This window comes from Styela clava, chromosome 8 (assembly GCF_964204865.1).
Source record: "Styela clava chromosome 8, kaStyClav1.hap1.2, whole genome shotgun sequence".
In the NCBI taxonomy this organism is placed as follows: Eukaryota; Metazoa; Chordata; class Ascidiacea; order Stolidobranchia; family Styelidae; genus Styela; species Styela clava.
The window spans coordinates 16,723,511-16,747,477 of NC_135257.1; the positions used below are offsets into that span (position 1 = coordinate 16,723,511).

Below are 23,967 nucleotides of genomic sequence, written 5' to 3' on the forward strand. Positions count from 1 at the left end.
TCCAGAAGCAAGGGGGTGATTCTCCAAACTCTATAAAGTTTTTATTGAGCAACATACATTTATTGTGCAATATTTCAAATTAAACAAGTTGTACAAGGCGTAATGAAATCGCAAATAGGCAAAACAAAGCTGGTCATTCAGGCCAATTAGTCTCATGAAATTGGGCAAAGCATTCTCATAGTTCGACAGCACTAAGTGAGGTCAGAGAACAATAGAATATCATACCATTTGGACTTTTTTAAAAATTCAAACGTCCTGAAATCAACATCAGTAATTTATACTCTGATATCTTCCGTCCTATGAAGGGATCTCAAATACAAGAATGACATGACTGATCGTCGAGGAGAATAATTTAAAAAATTCAGTTGAAATGAAACTAAGATGATCAATGTAATATAGAAATTTACCAGCATAATATATAAATACCTCGGATAGATTGTTGAAGCAGAAGTGAATATTGTCAATACACCTAGTTTTTGCTTTTGTCAATACGACACATATTTATCCATTAATTCGCTGGTATTTATGAAATTTACTATGAATCAAATGGATTCAAGATGCAGTTATAAAATGGGTATTTTAGGCAATGAGGAATGGAAATTTAATTCAGAGGAACTTACAGATAACTTCTGTTGAAGAAAATTTAGTCAAGTTTTTTTTTGCTCTTTCGATCAGAGCCTGCATATTATAGTCAAGTACCAAATTACATGTCAAGACAGGCAAGTCTAGCTTGGCAAAACAAGTTCAACATAAGAAATTATTCTACAGGAAACTTTGGCATCGTCTTAGTAGTAATATTTGTTCAACAGCAGCATCAAGAATAAACAACAAATAGAAGAAAAAATTGATAATAAATCAGTAATAGATATACAACTAATGGAATTAGCATCCAGGCCCCGGTCAATTATTACAAATAAAGGGCATGCGAATGCTTCGTTAAGCAGGCAATATATCTTCGCAGTTTAACCAAATTAGGTATGTCACATTTTAAAGTTTTGAGGAAATAGCATTTTTGTAATAGTTTGGAACTAACAGCGAAACCCAAAAATGGATATAAGGCATTACCCAAAATCGAAACTGGCTGCTCGACTGTGTGACACATCATGATGAAGATGACCATCCATTTCTAAAAAATGTGACATAAGCTATTTTGATTTTACTACAGCGATAAATGGAACTGTGACAGAAATACACAAGTAAAACAAATAACAGATACACAAAGACATAATGTACAGGCAATATATGCAGATGCAATATTTGATGATGCAATAGTAGGTCATAAAAAAGAGAAGTGTAGGTTTGAATTAGAGTCTTATAGATATAACATCGTAATACTGAAGGTTTCTATATATGTATGTGAAATAAATCACAAAATGCAATAACATTTAAAGGTAAATTACCAAAGATAATTACAAATTGTGGAACAGTGAGTTATGCAATATTAATAAAATAATTGAATGTCATGTCCTGCATCCAGCAAAATATTTGTCAAAACAAATGAAAATTCATGTCATTTCTTCAAGCTAGAATACACAATTTTAGTACAACCGCCTAAAAATATTTTTCAGTAATGCAAAATATCCCTTGGCTCTTTAGAGCATGCTTTTTTCACACTCGGCGGTCAGCAATATATACTTTTTGATAGAAATTTTGTACACATACTTTCGCACAAAACAGTTCTGTAAATTCAAATAAAAAAAAAGGAAATCAACGACCATAAAAGGAATTTTTTTCGCACATGAATGCACACCCTTCGTCTGCTGGATTTAATGAAGATCAAATAGCTTGTTGTGTACTATAAACAAACCCTATTTACAGTCGGTTTGTTTCATAATATGACGGAGATAAGGTTAACCATGCATTTGCTGTGGCTAATACTTCAAAAATTACCGGAAAGACGTGCATGATCTCAAGTTCATTAACATAGCAAATATACCACAAAGGTGATTCATGATCATGAACCCTTCAAAAGGGATTATGATGCTTTGGTTCGATTTCATAGGATATATGATTAAAGAGGGTAATATTTTAACAGTGGTTCTCTTTTTCCAGCTTGTGGTTCATTAAGTAGGACTTGCAGACAACGCTGGACAACTTGTTTTTGATCCCATGACGCTGAAGCAATAAATCATTGTATATGCTCTCATACTTTTGGCTGTTTCTGTTTGATTAAACATGTTCTTTTGCACTAAGTACATTGGTAGAACATAGAGCGGCAGAAAATATTTCTTGAAGGTTTAGATGTGCTAAATGTAATGAGACTGAACACAATATTTTTCATGTTAATTTGGAAAACTATGGCAACTTCAGAAACCATCATGTCAAACAAGTGCTCTGCGACTACAGTTTTCGAACCATTGCTTCAAGCAGTCTTCCATTATTAATTGTCTTTACTACACGTTTGCTCTTCGTCCAAATCTTTGCTTTCTTCAATTGTTGATGTGGGTAGGACATACTTAACGGAAAAGACAGAACATTTTCGAATAATGATGGCCATAATTACACCATACAAAATTTGAAAAAATGAATTCAATAATGGAAACAAACGAATTTTTTCATAAATTGCAATATTGCTTGCGTATGAAATGACAAGAACAGATTGTGATATTTGGCAATTCTGCATTCCAGTTTCAATAGCGATTGTTCGTCGACTTGGCTCCGTTAACCTCAAGAATGGTAGAAGAGCAACCAAGTAGCCAAGGACCATTCCAAGTATAGGTGTTAAGAAGCAGATCTAAAAGAAAGAAATAGAAGTTAACAAAACATCATTTATTCCTAGATACAAGTTGGTGCTACAGAAGTATGTGTACCAATATGGGGGGAACTTTTTTTTGCTTACCCTATATCAATTTGTGTAAAATAACTGAAACCGATGGGCAGGAGGTATATTCACTTGGCTAACACAGACATTCCCCAAACTCGTAATAGAACTAAAATAAGAAAAACGAATAAAATCATGGCCTAACCTAGTACACACACTATGGGAGTACCTACAAGTACGCACAAGAAGCACTCACCAACCACTGCCTCCAAGACAAATAGAAAGACAGTTCGCTGACAATCCCACTAACAATCAGTGTTACAACGATAGCAATTGTTCCAAATATTGTAAAAACCTACAATACAAAAGAATAACAATATGGGGGATAGCTTAACAGAATATTGATCATGAAATAATTAGGAAGTAGGGTTGTGAGGCCAGAAAATTGACAGATGACTCATTTCAAAACTGCACCTGGTTGAAAAACATTGACTCAAGCATAAACAAGTCTTTCCCTGTAGAGAATGCTTAGTCAACTAGCTATTCAAGCGGAAATTGGTTTCTCCCTATTTAGATAGTGAATTCTGACTCATGATTTCAAAGAATTCAGAATTGTGACTCCTAGGGATATCCAAAACGAATCGAATATATTCGAAATTTATTATATCTGATATAGTGAAATTTGGAATTTAGGAATGATTTAAAATATTTTTATTTAAAAATTAGGGATATTAAGCCATCTGACAAGAAAATCTTAATGTATGAAAATCAGATGACAACACAGAAAAAGCAATCACCCTCATTTTAGATAAATTTACGCACATGATTGTGCCACCAGCCCACCACTTCAGAATAATATGCAGCCAATATTCGAAAATATTTTCTCAGAGTGTATTCAAATAGTAAACTCGGTTCGGATTCCCATCTACACGGCCCCATAAACGTACTCATTGCAAAGTGAAATGATCAATTTGACTCTTACAAAGAATCTAGTATAATGCGCCAATACAGGCAGCTATACAATGCACAAGGAATTTCTGATCATTAATAATAAACAAAATCATCAACAGACAACAAAACAAATATTGAAAAAATGCAACTCCTCAATATTTAAATTTACCTTGGTTATTATTTCTGCTTCTTTCGGTTTATACCTTCGTAACAATGCACCAAATATTACAGGAAGAACCATTATTGCTAGAGCAATACCTTAAAATCAGTGATATATATTAATTTATAGTGTATTCAAATACAATTATACTGGTATGATGTTGTATTTGAAATTTGAATACATCGAGGTTTCAATAAAATTTGAAAAGCCTTCTCAAAAATTTAAAATTTTTGTTTCACAATAATGACCAACTTATGAAATAAAGTTAAGATTTAATTTACCATGAAAACCATAATTCTGGTACATAATAGGTAGGATTGCATAACAATCCAACCATTCAAATCTAAATAGAGTGATACCTCATACAATGTTGTAATTAAAATTCAAAAAAAATTTGTAGAGCCTTCCCGAAAATCTTTATTTTTACGATTTTAACGACTATGATTTTATCAGCTCATGAAGTAAAGTTACAATTCAATTATAATCCTGACTAACATATATGCCACAATGCTGATGTATAAAAGATCAATCCAAATTAAAAGATTTTGAAAAAGAATTCAAAATATTCATCTAAAATAAACAAACCAACTGATATATTAAAAATTTTGGTACTCCTGAAGTATGCGCACCAAGATGTCACACAACCTGAACTCTAACCTGGTACACAACCTGAGATCAGGTTGTGCGCCATCTTGGTGCGCATACTTCAGGAGGTCCGAAACATTTTTATATTTGACATACAGAGTGACTTAAAAATATACTGTATAAGTATAAACAATGCATACAGATAGATCCCTTTCATAGATTACAATTTATGTATTATCGTTAGAGATAAGTGGATTCATGTGCAAGGCCTTGTTCTGAGCAAAAAAGCCCGCGCAAAGTGATAATTTCAGTTTACATCTTATTTTTCAATAAATAAATCAATATAATTTAAAAAAATTGAACTAAAAAAAGTAATGAATTAAAGTATTACCTAATGAATTGAATGGTATCTGTAAACTTTCCTCAATTTGTAGAATGAGTGTGAAGATGAATAACCAAAGTGGCATCGAACCCAATGCGATCACTGTGCTCACTGCAGTCATGGAAATACTAAAAACAATATTAGAACTTCAAATTGGGTGCTCCAGAAGTGTGTGTACTGTGTACCAATATGGAGGTAACTAATTGCGTTCGCCTACTTTACATCAAGTTGTGTAAAGGGACTGAAACCTATGGGCAGGAGCCAGGAGGATATCCACTTGGCTAACACAGACAGTCCCCGAACTCGTAAGTCGTAATAGAACTAAAATAAGGAAAATCAGAATAAAAATATGGCCTAAGCCTAACCTGGTACACATAATACGGGAGTACCTTAAATTCTACAAAAATGACATTTAAATATGTTTGTTTTTCTTTGAAATATATACTTCCTTTATATTTTAGTGCTATTATCCACCTCACTCACTGCAAATAAATGATAAATCTCTTCCTCATTCAAAATAAGCGCATCAGCCATTAGCAGACAGGAAGTATCACCCATTAGCAGACAGGAAGTAGACGACCAAAAACATTGAATTTCGGAATACTCCTCTAAATTTCAGTTGGAATTGTAATTAACAATAACCAAATTTTTCAATTTCCGTGTAGAATGTTCATATCGAATATGGTAAACATTACTAATTAGGGTAGTTATAAACAATTGCCCATTCAAATACTTATCCTTTGCAGATGTGAGTAGCATATGAGCGATGTCTTTCTGAAGACCTCATTTATCTCTTAGACCAGGGGTGGACAAGGTTTTAGAATCAGGGGCCAAAAATTTTGCCCATCTATACTGGCGGGCGGGCCATGTAAGTGTGACATAAAAGTTACATTTTATGCACAATATTTACAGTGTTACAAATACAAAAGTGCAAAACAATAAGCCTCGTTCCCAAACTAGGTAAATTTAATCGCAATCTCAACAATTTCCTTGAGCTATTTTTTAGCTAAAACATCAAAATTTAGTTTTAGTTTGGTTGTGGCAGCATCAGGCGGGCCAGATTGAATTACCCAACGGGTTGGATTTGGCCCGCGGGCCATAGTTTGCTCATCCCTGTCTTAGACCGAAGATTCCAAAAATTTCTAAAACTCATCATAACTCATTCACTTTATGTAAGACAAATCATGACGAATTGAAAAGATAATTTAACTTGGTTAACTTTAAATTACAATAAGGTAGATTTTTACAACATATGCACATTTGTTTGTTGTGATATCTATTTTGGAGCATGTGAACGATCGTGATCAAATTACTTTTATGATTTTTATCATATCATGCCAAGTTTTTGGTTCAGGAAGATGGGTACTCCCATAGTATGTGTACAAGATTGGGCTTATAGTTTAATTCAGATTTTCTTTTTCACACTTTTCCCACCTTAAATTTATGTCTCCATGAATCCAATATGTGATAATATTACTCATCATTCCACCAGGGGCTGTCCCTTGTATTAAGACAGCCATTGCTTCATCCTGTGGTATCTGAGTAACAGAAACGAACGCCAAAGCCAATACTGAAAATACAAAAAATAAGAATGATCAAAAATGAATTATTATCTCAATTTTCCTCTTATATTTAAATACAGAGTTCATTAAAAGAATTGTAGGGTGGTTGTTATCAACTTTCCTCTCCCCCGGGATAAATATGTAAATCTTATCCTATCCTAAATTGCGAATGCAAAACATGATTAATATTCCACAATATAATTTTTCACAAGAAGTGTCATAACATGCCTGATATCTGATGCTATATCAAATGCTTAGTCACGCCGATAGCTATAGCCATACCAATATATGCCAAGTATCAAATACAACGCCATTTTAAAAACCAAAACAACACTCATGAAAGGTGAATTATTGTAAATTGATCTCTTTGACAAATATATTTGACTGTATGCTTATTTTATTAATTGTTTAAAATCTACACAGTCATTTTTTTTTATGATAAATTATCTTCTCAAATTATAAGACATCAGTCATATGCCTAAATATAATTTTTGTCACTAAAATTTATTACAATGTAAAGTTACCCATCAATCAAGTGAAATACAAATGAAGAAAACAGTCTTGTAGTCTAATTATAGGCTTTTCCCTCAGCATCTTACATAGACATTTTACAACAAACATTTGCCTATCAATAAACAATAGACAATTATATAAAATACAGGTAATATTGATTTTTTTATTACCGTGTTTTCCTGAAAGTAAGACCTACCCTGAAAACAAGACCTAGTCAATACCGTGAAATTATTTTTGACCTAGTGATAACAAGACATCTCTCCTACATGTTTTAAATGATTGAATAATCTATGTTTTGCAGTTGTTTATAAGTAAATGGATATCGGTTTTCATATTTTGTATATTTGAAAATCTTGTAATTCTCTACTTTGCAATTTTGTTTTTGGTAAATGAAAATATAAGATACCCCCCGTAAATAAGCCCCAGTGTTATTTTTCAAAAAAAAAAAAAATTTTATGGGCTTGAATCTGGGACGGTCACATAGTTAGGTCTACTGAAATAACAATTGGGCCATAATTTAAGATAAGAAATAGAATAAAATAAATTCCATCTTTTAAAAATCGAAAAATGAGTTGATCCTTACCCTACAAATGATTGCTAAATATGTACGAACGGCTTCAATTTCATTTGCATTAATAGAACAGAAACTGAAAATATAATCAATAATAGTGAAAAATTGGGTTGTTTCCATAAAGCATCAATATGCAAATGTCAAAATATTGATCAGTGTCTTCCTTATGGTTATGTGTGTAGATTATTTGTTTCAACCAATATTAATTTAATGATTATGAAAATAATAAATCAGATTGTATCTGACATAATATGTCAATGATATTTCTTACACAACATTGGCTATGGCCTAACCTGTTTTCAAATGTTTCCGTTACTTAAAGTTAGTGTATTTATGTCTGTTAAGTGCATTTAAAAAAGGCATGTTGGTTTTGTAATATTTTCTCAATTTTCACAAATGTAGTAAATTATAATATATAATTTTTTCATTTAATCTGAACATAAAAATAGGAATATGTATATTCATGTTGATTAACCTAAAAACGTAGGTATATTATTTATTGAGTCAGTTCTACTATTGTTATTTTCCTAGAACCAAGTGATAAAAAAAAACTACAGTATACAAAGTATGTCCCTCTGGCGGGTAATGACGTCAAAATTTATCATAAACTATTATTTTCATTTCCAAATTTTCCCCCAATAAAATTGACTATTGAAAGTAACATAACCGGTTCTAAAATATTATGACAATGACAAAACGACATTTTTTTAATCCATTTTCACTTGCGTCAATGAAAGGTTATCAGTTATCACCCTCGAATAAATACTTTGCAATCCATTAATAATGTAGTTAAAAATTTAATACCCGCTTTATCTCAAAAACAAAAATTGGCAAAACAAACTGTTACCAGGTGGGTTATATACTACTGTCAAGAGATAATTTAATTTTTCAAACATTTACACCTGAACATTAAAAGCATTTACTTGCTACCACAACTCATAGTAAATTTTAGTATTCTACATATATTATTCTATAACTTTGCTATTAGGGATGCGACGAATCCAAAAAGGTTCGGCTCGGCCGAATCCCGAGTATTTGTGCTGGACTCGTGTCCGAGTCCCGAGTCCAATACTTTTACATAGCTACGAAACAAATACATAAAGTGATGCTGTTGTTCTCGTATATTGGCCGTAAATTAAACATTCTGTATGAAAAGACTATGTAATTTAAAAACGTTGCACATAAACACAATTGCTTTCGAGACAATCATTCTCTGAGCGACTAGTTTAAATTAGAATAAATAGGTCATATTTCCCGTCGAAAGAATACTTTGTTACGTAACTCTGATCGACCGCCGCGTCGACTGCTGAAGACGCCGCGCTCGTGTCCTGTCACGATAAATACGGGCCATAACCCACACGTTTGGAACAAATTTTTTATGGGAAATTTTTACTCATATGTTATCTTTTTTAGTCGGCGCTGATACAGACGCCCATCTCCGTGATAATTGAGATACTAATAAAGAATTGCCAACTGTGGAAGCATCGAATAAATGTATCTTATAAATATATCGTAACAAAATAGCTAGCTATTATTCGTTTGAAAACCAACAATAGCGATTGTCGAATCCGCGGAATACAAGAATGTGTAATTGTTGATTTTGATTCAATAAGAGAGACGCAAAAGGCGAAATGTGTTATATGCTAAGTTACGGCTGTATGACACAATCATTTCCATTAATACAAATAACGGCGCTTTGAAAAGCAAAATCAAATTTATTAACATTAATCTAGAAGTGAGAGTTACGAGTAAGAATTCACATACGACTCTCGCTAACAGACAGAAACGATAAATGTGAGAATTATTATGGTTTTCTTTCTGCGCCTATCGTTATCTTAACAATTCCCAATTTTGCACAAGCGCGCCAACACCTTTTCACATATAGAAACGTCAAACCAGATTAAGTGGGGCAGGTAAATTATATATTATATGGAAATATTGTTTCGACTAGGTAAAAATGCCATAACTCGAAACAGCACGCAATGGTAAATTTCCGGAGTTTTCATTTATTATCTAATATTAAAATAACACAGCCACGATAGGTATTGTAAAATGGGGACCGTAATTTACAAACTGTGATATGGAAGATCAAGTCCAGAAGATGAGGCCAGAATAAAATTAATATATTTATGAATTCACTAATTAATAGTGAATCTTGGCCGATTTGTACTCGCACTTCTGCCTGAAATATAAAAACGAAACTTCGATGTCCGGCGTTGCGTGAGAACTGATAGTGAAAAAGGGTGCTTTAAAAATATAGTTTACCAACCATAATTAGGATGTCGGTCACCGAAACGACCGCGGTGACAAAAAAAACAATTCACGATTGTGATAAAATTAGGGATAAGAAGTAAAGACGCCGCGTTGTTATCGAGTCTCCAGTCTTCTAGTAATTTTCTACTATCGGTAAATTAAAAGAAATACGGTACTCACTGTAGTCGAATTATTCGATCAGGAAAAATTCAATTTTGCCCGTCACTAATCGCGGTGTATGTAAATAATTATTGAATAGAAATAAAAAGTCGGCCCGATTAACATTCAATTACCACGAGTAATAGTTTCCAAATTTATGCACATTTAATCGATGCGACTTGCGAGATTGTTTTTGTACATATATACGATTGTAACGCCACTGACATCTGCGAGTTGTACTTTTCTCTTAAAAGAACCGTAATTTTCACTATTTTATCGTTTTATTTCTAACATTTGTTTCTCTCCGGAAATAGCTAGATCATTTATGGAACGATAAAAGGCGAACAGCGCGACATGGTTACCGCTGATCACGGATTAATCACTGTTAGAGGATTAGCAAGTATATGCTTGAAATAGGACATTCACTAAACGACTTCTGGCACTGGAAGGCAAGCTACACGCGAAACACTGGAATTTATTCAGCTGACTTTCGCTGACATTTTTTTGTTCTTACGGCGTCGTGAATTTGTAGTTTTGCCGCCTAGTTTTAATTTCACGTAGAGAAAATAGACTGGACAGTCTCGTGGCAAAACAGAACGAAAAAGTTGAATTTCTCGTCGAATCCACCACCAGTCTGCGCTTGACTATCGCGTGACGTATGATATCCCGGACTCGGGTAAAATCATCAAAGACTGGGGCCGAATCCGAGTATCAAATTACGAGAGATTCGGCCACGAATCCGAGCACGAGTCCGAATCTTGTCGCATCCCTATTTGCTATTAGGCATTGATAAATGTACTTTATTTTATGCATTCTCAGTATGAGGCTTCTCTTATGGCTTCAAAACACATAACAATTTGAAATCGGTTTTGTTCTTTGATTCATGAATCATTTGAATTATGTTCTTAAAGAAATTTACAGCATTTGGCATTTGATAATGGTCTTGATAAAAGTTAAGACTCAAATTAACCACTGGCAGTAGCTAAAAATGGGAATTGAAAAAAATTTATCCCATGTACGTATGTTTTGTGCATGAATAGAGCAGAGAGAATGGATATCCACTACATTCAACTTTCAAGAATTTTCAATTTTTCTTTTAATTATGAACCAAATCAGAATATCCCTGACACATGAAATGACTATCCTCAGTAATTTGTACAAATTCCAATTCATTATTCACACTAGAATTAAAAATCAAATTCTCACCCATTCAACAACTATTTAAAGGTTAAGTATACCGTATTTGAAATAAAGCTTTGATTTGTGTGAAAATGCATATGTCAGAAAACGACTGATTGCTAGTCATACTCTTCGATTGCTAAGTTTGAGTCATTAGGTCAATCAGATATATAAACTTAACAAACTCAATACACTTGATTTCAATATATTCATACATGGAAACATATATTGTGAAGCAGGTATTTGGGTCAGCTACTTTTTATCGATTCTAAGACATAAGATAAGCTAAATTTGCCAGAAAAAAATATCACAATTGCTTCAAGTATAGCCTTAGACTTCTTTCATTATCCTACTTTGAGTGGATTTTTTACAGAAAAGACGAAAGTACTTATATACGGTGTCCATAAAGTATCTTTACAATTCAAAAATCATTGCGATATCTCATCATTTCACTTTGTAATATTTTTTGTCAAATTCTAAAGAGACTTTATGAAATCTATAAGTAATTTCGTCTTTTCGATAATACATTTACATACTGTAATTAAGCTATAAAAAAACAACTATATGATCAAACTTGACTTTCATATTATTGAACTTTTATTTATTAATTTGTCAACTAAAACAATCAGAAATGAAAGCAAAAATATAGTAACAGACACATTTTTTTTTGGTGTCGACCGGAAGGCGATACAACCATCAAAGTCAGCTCGTCTCAATATTCACTGCTATGTATAGGATTCACAGTTATTAGATGACTCTATATAAATATTAGCGAAATATTTAAAACTAACCTGGCATGATTATAAATTGATTGAAAATTCCTGTGCAAATTCCTGCTGGATGTTTAAAATGAGAAATAACTTTGGCAAAATCTCCTGCACATCCGACACCAAACATAACAATGCACAAAATGATACTGAAATATAAGGTAATTTTACTGATTATTAAATATGTCAATAAAACTAGCACAAGTGGAAAAATGAAAAATATTATCTATAGATAAGATACGAAGAGAGAGAATAATATATTGATTCATCAAACAAAAAAACATAATATACAAATCTGAGATAATAATAAAATAATTTAAGGTTGCAGTGAATGAACATTACAGCTATTACTGCATTAAATAGATCAATGTACAATACAGCAGTACAATGTAGCGCATGCAGTATGACTCACTGACTTAGATAGATAGATAGATAGATAGTTTATTTCGAAAACTCCATAACAAACATAAATTAAAAATGAAGAATTCTGGAGGGCAAGCAAAACCTATAAAAAAGTTTAAAACATGAGAAGTATCTCATGTGCCTGCCCACCAGCACGCACACAAAAACACAAGCCCAATTAAATGAGGCTTGGGCCAAACTTAACAAACAAAATACACGATAGTAATAAACTTTCGGGCTGTTGTACTCTCTTTCAACAATTACGTTGATAATGACCAATACCTACAACCTCATGCAAAGATAATGTGGGGAGTGGAATGTAATAAATTTGCGACGATAGTCATACTCATGAAGCCATGAAAGCTCTAAGAAAAACCAAGCCATGAAAAACTACACTGATTGCTAGATTGGGCATTGCGGAAAAGGTGATTTAAAGGTGGTTTAATATACAAACAAACGCAAAACCATGGCGGCAAATTCGGTGTGCGGACACTCATAAAAGCAATTATTAGGAAAAACACTAATCACACGTGAGCAGGTCTGTAGCCTAATTGATACATTGACTTGGCCAACATTGTTAAAACAGTACCGGTATACACACAGAGAGAACAAATCAAAAATATGCCACTAAATGAATGTTTAAAAATGTTACACTGTAAGTTACACTGCAAACTATTTACACATATATAGGCTAGTTGAATACTCAGTATTCACTTATCAGTTCATGTAAATCACACCCTTATAAAAAATTAACCCAGTAAACTCGCCTTAGATACGTATCGCTAATCATCTGATATTTATAATTAATTTACTCAATGAAACTCACCTGAAGCAGACCTGTACAATTGTGGAAATGTCTCGAGGTGGATTTGTTGTTGTGCCATTTGTAACATTGCTAACAAACACTGTTGTAGGATACGTTGACAAAGTACTATTATCCATTATTCTTGTGAAGGGGTACCAGTATGCCAGTGCAGAATGAAGTCAAATGCTCAAGTGTCAGATTATTCAATCAGTCACAATGGAGATCAACAAGCTCTCAACAAGCGCCAGCATACACCATTTAGATACAGCACGCACCACTCTGAAAGTAATAGGAAATCGCACTGTCTTCTTTGTGATACAGAGCACAAGTTAGCAAATAACAAGTATCGAATCGAAACATCATCCTTTTTATTTAAAAATTCCTTTCCTTGTTATTAAAGAAAAATCCTGATAGTCAAAACCACCACTGTGAAGTGACTCTCACGGTGACCTTTGTGTGCAACCAAGCGAAAAGTTCAAATATCATATCAGAATCGGAGGCGGGACTAAATTTCCATACGCAATTAGGATGCGAATGAATATAAAAATACAAAAATAAAGTTATATACGTTATTTCTGTAAATTGGAACAATAAGTGCGTGCCAGAAAAATGTAAAGTGCGAATCATCAAACAAAAGCTTATAAATATGAGTTTTGAACAAAAAAAATGCAGCACGAGTAATTACTTTAAAAGTAAATATCGTAAAACATACACTTTTCAAACATTACTCACATGTCTTTCCGCCCAAGAGGGGCGAGATTTTATTGATTGATATAAAAAAGATTCATACACTCTACACAATACAATTTGAGTCGATGGGTACAAAATTTTAAAATTATGTGTAATCCATTGCTGAAAAAAGCCTATTTCGCCTATATCGTCATAGGTGAAAAATCGTAAATTTATGCACTTTTCAAACATTACTCACATGTCTTTCCGCCCAAGAGGGGCGAGATTTTATTGATTGACATAAAAAAGATTCATACACTCTACACAATACAATTTGAGTCGATGGGTACAAAATTTTAAAATTATGTGTAATCCATTGCTGAAAAAAGCCTATTTCGCCTATATCGTCATAGGTGAAAAATCGTAAATTTATGCACTTTTCAAACAATACTCACATGTCTTTCCGCCCAAGAGGGGCGAGATTTTATTGATTGATATAAAAAAGATTCATACACTCTACACAATACAATTTGAGTCGATGGGTACAAAATTTTAAAATTATGTGTAATCCATTGCTGAAAAAAGCCTATTTCGCCTATATCGTCATAGGTGAAAAATCGTAAATTTATGCACTTTTCAAACATTACTCACATGTCTTTCCGCCCAAGAGGGGCGAGATTTTATTGATTGATATAAAAAAGATTCATACACTCTGCACAATACAATTTGAGTCGATGGGTACAAAATTTTAAAATTATGTGTAATCCATTGCTGAAAAAAGCCTATTTCGCCTATATCGTCATAGGTGAAAAATCGTAAATTTATGCACTTTTCAAACATTACTCACATGTCTTTCCGCCCAAGAGGGGCGAGATTTTATTGATTGATATAAAAAAGATTCATACACTCTACACAATACAATTTGAGTCGATGGGTACAAAATTTTAAAATTATGTGTAATCCATTGCTGAAAAAAGCCTATTTCGCCTATATCGTCATAGGTGAAAAATCGAAAATTCATGCACTTTTCAAACATTACTCACATGTCTTTCCGCCCAAGAGGGGCGAGATTTTATTGATTGATATAAAAAAGATTCATACACTCTGCACAATACAATTTGAGTCGATGGGTACAAAATTTTAAAAGTATGTGTAATCCATTGCTGAAAAAAGCCTATTTCGCCTATATCGTCATAGGTGAAAAATCGTAAATTTATGCACTTTTCAAACATTACTCACATGTCTTTCCGCCCAAGAGGGGCGAGATTTTATTGATTGATATAAAAAAGATTCATACACTCTACACAATACAATTTGAGTCGATGGGTACAAAATTTTAAAATTATGTGTAATCCATTGCTGAAAAAGGCCTATTTCGCCTATATCGTCATAGGTGAAAAATCGTAAATTTATGCACTTTTCAAACATTACTCACATGTCTTTCCGCCCAAGAGGGGCGAGATTTTATTGATAGATATAGAAAAGATTTATACACTCTACACAATACAATTTGAGTCGATGGGTACAAAATTTTAAAATTATGTGTAATCCATTGCTGAAAAAAGCCTATTTCGCCTATATCGTCATAGGTGAAAAATCGTAAATTTATGCACTTTTCAAACAATACTCACATGTCTTTCCGCCCAAGAGGGGCGAGATTTTATTGATTGATATAAAAAAGATTCATACACTCTACACAATACAATTTGAGTCGATGGGTACAAAAGTTTAAAATTATGTGTAATCCATTGCTGAAAAAAGCCTATTTCGCCTATATCGTCATAGGTGAAAAATCGTAAATTTATGCACTTTTCAAACATTACTCACATGTCTTTCCGCCCAAGAGGGGCGAGATTTTATTGATTGATATAAAAAAGATTCATACACTCTGCACAATACAATTTGAGTCGATGGGTACAAAATTTTAAAATTATGTGTAATCCATTGCTGAAAAAAGCCTATTTCGCCTATATCGTCATAGGTGAAAAATCGTAAATTTATGCACTTTTCAAACATTACTCACATGTCTTTCCGCCCAAGAGGGGCGAGATTTTATTGATTGATATAAAAAAGGTTCATACACTCTACACAATACAATTTGAGTCGATGGGTACAAAATTTTAAAATTATGTGTAATCCATTGCTGAAAAAAGCCTATTTCGCCTATATCGTCATAGGTGAAAAATCGTAAATTTATGCACTTTTCAAACATTACTCACATGTCTTTCCGCCCAAGAGGGGCGAGATTTTATTGATAGATATAAAAAAGATTTATACACTCTACACAATACAATTTGAGTCGATGGGTACAAAATTTTAAAATTATGTGTAATCCATTGCTGAAAAAAGCCTATTTCGCCTATATCGTCATAGGTGAAAAATCGTAAATTTATGCACTTTTCAAACATTACTCACATGTCTTTCCGCCCAAGAGGGGCGAGATTTTATTGATTGATATAAAAAAAATTCATACACTCTACACAATACGATTTGAGTCGATGGGTACAAAATTTTAAAATTATGTGTAATCCATTGCTGAAAAAAGCCTATTTCGCCTATATCGTCATAGGTGAAAAATCGTAAATTTATGCACTTTTCAAACATTACTCACATGTCTTTCCGCCCAAGAGGGGCGAGATTTTATTGATTGATATAAAAAAGGTTCATACACTCTACACAATACAATTTGAGTCGATGGGTACAAAATTTTAAAATTATGTGTAATCCATTGCTGAAAAAAGCCTATTTCGCCTATATCGTCATAGGTGAAAAATCGTAAATTTATGCACTTTTCAAACATTACTCACATGTCTTTCCGCCCAAGAGGGGCGAGATTTTATTGATAGATATAAAAAAGATTTATACACTCTACACAATACAATTTGAGTCGATGGGTACAAAATTTTAAAATTATGTGTAATCCATTGCTGAAAAAAGCCTATTTCGCCTATATCGTCATAGGTGAAAAATCGTAAATTTATGCACTTTTCAAACATTACTCACATGTCTTTCCGCCCAAGAGGGGCGAGATTTTATTGATTGATATAAAAAAAATTCATACACTCTACACAATACGATTTGAGTCGATGGGTACAAAATTTTAAAATTATGTGTAATCCATTGCTGAAAAAAGCCTATTTCGCCTATATCGTCATAGGTGAAAAATCGTAAATTTATGCACTTTTCAAACATTACTCACATGTCTTTCCGCCCAAGAGGGGCGAGATTTTGTTGATTGATATAAAAAAGATTCATACACTCTACACAATACAATTTGAGTCGATGGGTACAAAATTTTAAAATTATGTGTAATCCATTGCTGAAAAAAGCCTATTTCGCCTATATCGTCATAGGTGAAAAATCGTAAATTTATGCACTTTTCAAACATTACTCACATGTCTTTCCGCCCAAGAGGGGCGAGATTTTATTGATTGATATAAAAAAAGATTCATACACTCTACACAATACAATTTGAGTCGATGGGTACAAAATTTTAAAATTATGTGTAATCCATTGCTGAAAAAAGCCTATTTCGCCTATATCGTCATAGGTGAAAAATCGTAAATTTATGCACTTTTCAAACATTACTCACATGTCTTTCCGCCCAAGAGGGGCGAGATTTTATTGATTGACATAAAAAAGATTCATACACTCTACACAATACAATTTGAGTCGATGGGTACAAAATTTTAAAATTATGTGTAATCCATTGCTGAAAAAAGCCTATTTCGCCTATATCGTCATAGGTGAAAAATCGTAAATTTATGCACTTTTCAAACATTACTCACATGTCTTTCCGCCCGAGAGGGGCGAGATTTTATTGATTGACATAAAAAAGATTCATACACTCTACACAATACAATTTGAGTCGATGGGTACAAAATTTTAAAATTATGTGTAATCCATTGCTGAAAAAAGCCTATTTCGCCTATATCGTCATAGGTGAAAAATCGTAAATTTATGCACTTTTCAAACAATACTCACATGTCTTTCCGCCCAAGAGGGGCGAGATTTTATTGATTGATATAAAAAAGATTCATACACTCTGCACAATACAATTTGAGTCGATGGGTACAAAATTTTAAAATTATGTGTAATCCATTGCTGAAAAAAGCCTATTTCGCCTATATCGTCATAGGTGAAAAATCGTAAATTTATGCACTTTTCAAACATTACTCACATGTCTTTCCGCCCAAGAGGGGCGAGATTTTATTGATTGATATAAAAAAGATTCATACACTCTACACAATACAATTTGAGTCGATGGGTACAAAATTTTAAAATTATGTGTAATCCATTGCTGAAAAAAGCCTATTTCGCCTATATCGTCATAGGTGAAAAATCGTAAATTTATGCACTTTTCAAACATTACTCACATGTCTTTCCGCCCAAGAGGGGCGAGATTTTATTGATTGACATAAAAAAGATTCATACACTCTACACAATACAATTTGAGTCGATGGGTACAAAATTTTAAAATTATGTGTAATCCATTGCTGAAAAATGCCTATTTCGCCTATATCGTCATAGGTGAAATATCGTAAATTTATGCACTTTTCAAACATTACTCACATGTCTTTCCGCCCAAGAGGGGCGAGATTTTATTGATTGACATAAAAAAGATTCATACACTCTACACAATACAATTTGAGTCGATGGGTACAAAATTTTAAAATTATGTGTAATCCATTGCTGAAAAAAGCCTATTTCGCCTATATCGTCATAGGTGAAAAATCGTAAATTTATGCACTTTTCAAACATTACTCACATGTCTTTCCGCCCAAGAGGGGCGAGATTTTATTGATTGATATAAAAAAGATTCATACACTCTACACAATACAATTTGAGTCGATGGGTACAAAATTTGAAAATTATGTGTAATCCATTGCTGAAAAAAGCCTATTTCGCCTATATCGTCATAGGTGAAAAATCGTAAATTTATGCACTTTTCAAACATTACTCACATGTCTTTCCGCCCAAGAGGGGCGAGATTTTATTGATTGATATAAAAAAGATTCATACACTCTACACAATACAATTTGAGTCGATGGGTACAAAATTTTAAAATTATGTGTAATCCATTGCTGAAAAAAGCCTATTTCGCCTATATCGTCATAGGTGAAAAATCGTAAATTTATGCACTTTTCAAACATTACTCACATGTCTTTCCGCCCAAGAGGGGCGAGATTTTATTGATTGATATAAAAAAGATTCATACACTCTACACCATAGGTTCTCAAAGTGCTCCGTACGGAGCCCCAGGGCTCCGCGAGAAAAACCCAGGGGCTCCGCGAGCTATTCGATTACTTTTCAAAATACTGACTAATTTTGTAATTGTTCAAAGAAGCAATAACAGCTTTGATAAAATCTAACAACAAAATAGCCTCGAAATATGGCAAAGAGACGGAATTAAAAAATGACAGTATCTATAAGCAGGAGCGCAGCCAGGATTCTTAAGAGGGAGGTGGTTCAATTTCCGCGCAACATTCGCGATTAAAAAACGGATGACGAGATTTCTGTTGCGTAAAATATTTAATCCATGACCGATGCGAGCATCTAAAGTGTCTCATTGTTATAATGTAATTGTGCTCATCTTTATCCACCTTTGATTCGAGATTACTATTAGGATTACTAAAAGGAAAGAATACTATTCTAATAACATAAAATATGTGATAAACTGCCAACTATAAATAAATTGGAGTCGTATATTTGCGATCTTGGGATTTGTCAAACTTGATTTGTTCTTCCGTACTTGAGATTATTATTAAGCAAGATATCGCCGTTTAAAAAATCACAATGTCTGGGCAAAATACGAACAATTGAAATTTATTTTATTGCATTCGGCTACGTTGGTAGTTTCAGAATGAAAAAAGGTACATCGCGGATTGCGCGCACAATTGATTGCGTGCGGCTCCGTCGGCAGTTTTAAAATGGGTAAAAAAGGTACATCGCACGCACAATTGACGCACGCACAATTGACGATTTCGCAGTTACTACGATGAAAATCTAACATAACAGCAAATTTTGTGATTTACTATGTCTATAAAAGCGTTTTCAATCTGAGGTGAGTCTGCTGAAACCAAACGTGTGAACTTTCATTTTAAGTTTTGATATTTTGGAATGCCGCTTTTCAATCGAGAAATTTGAGTTGCGGATCTACCTCTTCATTAATTATTATTTTCAGCAGTTCGTCGCCGATGACTATAAAATAGTAACATATTTTTCACATTGAACTCATAATTCCCCACGAGAACAAAAAAGCAATTAACGTCGTCATTGTGTAACGATACATGCATATATATATATATATATATATATATATATATATATGTCGAGGGCAATTTTTGATTTAGGGAGAATAAACACCGGCTTAAAGATTGTAGGTTCAAATACACGCCGCCATGGTGAGGAAAAAATCGGCGATTGTAACAAAATGCAATCACGCACATTATTAGCGGCCTTTTAAGTCTTCCAAAAATGTCAAAAGGGAAAAGATTCGAACCCAAATTTATTAGTATGTTTGTCAAGTGTCAAATTTACAGCTTTATTATATATAATTTATGTTTGAAATTTAAATACATTTATGACTTGTATTAACTCTATTAAAAAAAGTTCAGCATTTAAATTGAGTAAAGTACTTTTAACTTGCTCAAGAATATTAATCTGAAAGTTACAATTTTAACATTTATTTTGGGGCTCCGTGAATAATAGTCAATAATACGTAGACATAACGATTATTAATGGGACGTTATTGCAGAGGATGGCAAATTACGGCAGCTGCACGAATAAAGTTTATAGAAAAAGAAGTTTGCAAGTGTTTTGGATAGTTGACACGTACAAACTGATTTACATCTCACCGAAAGACATAGTGACAATTTAAACAGTTCATTTACAACTAATTTATTGAAACACAACTAAAAATCGACAAATTCACGCAAAATCGCTAAAACTAGGCAATGTTTACATCTATGCTCGAATATCTTTAATTGTTAGCTACCTCATCGTAAACTTTTTGCTGATTGGTCATTGTTACGGATATAACCAGGGGGAAACATCCATACGTAGGGATTACGGTATTTACTTTAGCCGAAGATCAGTAATCGATATTTTCAATGAAATGTCATTTTAAATCATCGATACTTTCAACGGAAATTTATATTCATAAAAACCATAGTCTTGATGTCGGCACAAGTGGGCCGGATGAAACACTCGGGTGGGCCGGATCCGGCCCGCGGGCCGTAATTTGCCCACCCCTGCATTAGGTGAATACTGGGCTGGGGACGACGTCAATCTTTCCGATATGGGGCTGCAGGCGTTCGTCGTAATCCTGCAACAAAATGTTGATGCAATTTTTAAAAAAGGTTTGTTTGTCATAATTATTGACCTACATTTTATGATGTTTTTGTGCTCATATTGGCATACTTGAATAGTTGTTTGGAATATTTGGTAGGATTGTATGCTAGTAGATATTCATATTTATCTCGAGGCAGATGCAGAAAACTGCATAGCGGGATACGGTCTCCATATCAGATATGGGATTAGCAATTAGATAGGTCAAATATCTCATGGTTTGGTGTTGGGGATCATAGGTTGACTTCTTTCTTCAGTAGCATGAGCGCAACCGTTTTTAATATAAAATGACTTTTTCGCCGTTCAGAAGTTGCAAGAAATAGATTTTTAGTTCACGCGATGTTATTGATGCATGGGCTTTCTTATCAGTCAAAGGTGACAAACGAGTACACGAGAAATTATGAAACGGCTTATAGGTTTTGGTTCTTTTAATTTTCTCGACCATATAATCCGATCACCACATTCAAATACATGTCACAATTTCGAAACCTTTTTTTAAAAACTTGTTTACATACTCGCTGAAATTATGGATTTTGTGCGATGTTGACGTTGGATGGTTGGATATGATGGGTGACGTAAGGTGACTAAGAGTTATGAACGACTTTTCATCTCACCGCGGATGTGATTCCTTTTTCTGCACCTCTTCAACTTGGAGAGAATGGGAATATTGATGACATTATAGCATCCGCACACCATAACAACGGACAATGTCTTGTTACAAAACGGTTGGTGCTTCGGTTTTTGCATGGTGCAAACGTTTTAAATTAGTTTACCACCGCATCTCCGAATGCGATGGGCAGGTTCAAAGATTCAAATCCTTTGGGATAATCATATGCAAGAGGACTGCTGGTCTCTAGAAAGTGGTTCATGTAATGCCCGGTCGATTACAACTTCCTCCGACGTCAAGTCCGTGCACCGGAATTAAATACCTGGTTGGCTATTTTTATGGACTCGTAACCCTGTCCTAAGGCCGTGTCGCGCCGTATGAATAAACCATTCTATCGGCCTTCCCTCTCCCCGTAATAAATAGGACAATTCTATCCAATATGACATAATTCGAATCTTTGCATCAAAATGGTTTATTGAACTCTATATTGAAATGTGTCTCGTCAAGAAAAAAAAAGGCTCTAATTGATCAAGTGCAGTATCACCATATTCTGTACCGGTATTTTCCTTATCACTTTGTTGACTATATATTTGTTTTCGGCCTATGACACGGTGCCATAATACAAGACTAATTTCCTTTTGATGCTTTTTCACGTACCCCAATAACGATGAGTGTTATCAGATTATTCCACCAACCACGTTCAACTGATGTAAGTTGAAGATGTCAAGTTTGTTCAATTAGGGAAAGATTTTTAAACCTGAAAACTAAATTTCTGGTATATGTGTTAAGTTGTTCTGATGTCTTACTAATTATCAATGTAAAACTTGTATTTACTGCTTCGTTGATGTATAAGATTAATGTTTTCAGAAAAAGAGGTAAAAATTGATACTAAACCAGAAGTGTTTAAATTCAGAACAGTAAAATGCGCAGCCAATCTTTCAAAGGGATAACGGGCAAACCACGAACATGCTGACAATCAAACCACGGGCATACTGTCCACATTTTATTGGTCTCGAGTCCGTGTAGAATTATATTAAATATTAATTAGTTAGCATATCACATATTTTTTTCAGAAGTTTAGTCAACACGAAGGATGGATGATGGCTCGTGGCCTTACTGTTGCCTGTTGGTGCCAGTAGAGAATGGAGCCTTAAGGCAGCTACATCGCTCCACTAGTCTGGGGGCTCACCCAGAAGTAACAGCACCCCCTTACTGGCGTAACAGGTAAGTTTTGTTCAGATAATTTTATCAATTTCTTTTTTAATCGGACATTTTGGATTTTCATTAGTGTAAATGCATCAAATGTCTTTTATTCATTATTAGACCATTAAACATGCTAAACGACATGCTCAGATATAAAATTATCAGTTACTGATTACATATATATATACGCAATGTATGTTTTTGAGATGTATGTATAGTGTATGTACCTTATTAATTAAATATAGCTCATTTGTATAAAATGATAAAATCTCACCCTGTTTGCGTGGATACATGGACTTCTGAATTTTTTGCATCTTAAATATGTGTATTTTAATTGCACCTTAGGCAAAACATTTTGAATTCGAAAGACTTATAACATGTATATATTGTATGTATTTTTGTATGTTTTATATTCAATAATTAAACCGGGCTTTTTCTAGTTTAATTCTCTACGATTTGGCTTCCAAATTTTGTCTGTATAATATTAGGTCTGTTTATTATGTATCAAATATGCATTTGGGACTTTGAATAAATCTCAAACTTTAAGAATATTTTGTTTCCTTTGTGTACGTCGATCGAATGATATATGATAAACGATTTTTCAACCATGCCGATATATGCGAAACAGGCTTTTTCAGCAATGGATTACACATAATTTTAAAATTTTGTACCCATCGACTCAAATTGTATTGTGTAGAGTGTATGAATCTTTTTATATCAATCAATAAAATCTCGCCCCTCTTGGGCGGAAAGACATGTGAGTAATGTTTGAAAAGTGCATAAATTTACGATTTTTCACCTATGACGATATAGGCGAAACAGGCTTTTTCAGCAATGGATTACGCATACTTTTAAAATTTTGTACCCATCGACTCAAATTGTATTGTGTAGAGTGTATGAATCTTTTTTATATCAATCAATAAAATCTCGCCCCTCTTGGGCGGAAAGACATGTGAGTAATGTTTGAAAAGTGCATAAATTTACGATTTTTCACCTATGACGATATAGGCGAAATAGGCGTTTTTCAGCAATGGATTACACATAATTTTAAAATTTTGTACCCATCGACTCAAATTGTATTGTGTAGA

At 33.5% G+C, this 23,967-nt stretch overlaps 1 protein-coding gene across 1 annotated transcript; it reads right to left on the reverse strand.

Annotated features, from left to right (window-relative positions):
• Window positions 1–8: 8 nt before the first annotated feature.
• LOC120345487 (ileal sodium/bile acid cotransporter-like) lies at window positions 9–13,486 on the reverse strand. The gene is made up of 7 exons (XM_039414947.2): window positions 13,072–13,486; window positions 11,868–11,992; window positions 6,274–6,409; window positions 4,849–4,967; window positions 3,882–3,970; window positions 3,018–3,116; window positions 9–2,734 (listed from the first exon to the last, which is right to left on the reverse strand). Exons 1-7 carry the CDS (start codon window positions 13,185–13,187, stop codon window positions 2,381–2,383), a joined length of 1,038 nt encoding a protein of 345 aa, XP_039270881.2. The 5' UTR covers window positions 13,188–13,486; the 3' UTR covers window positions 9–2,380.
• Window positions 13,487–23,967: the final 10,481 nt, after the last annotated feature.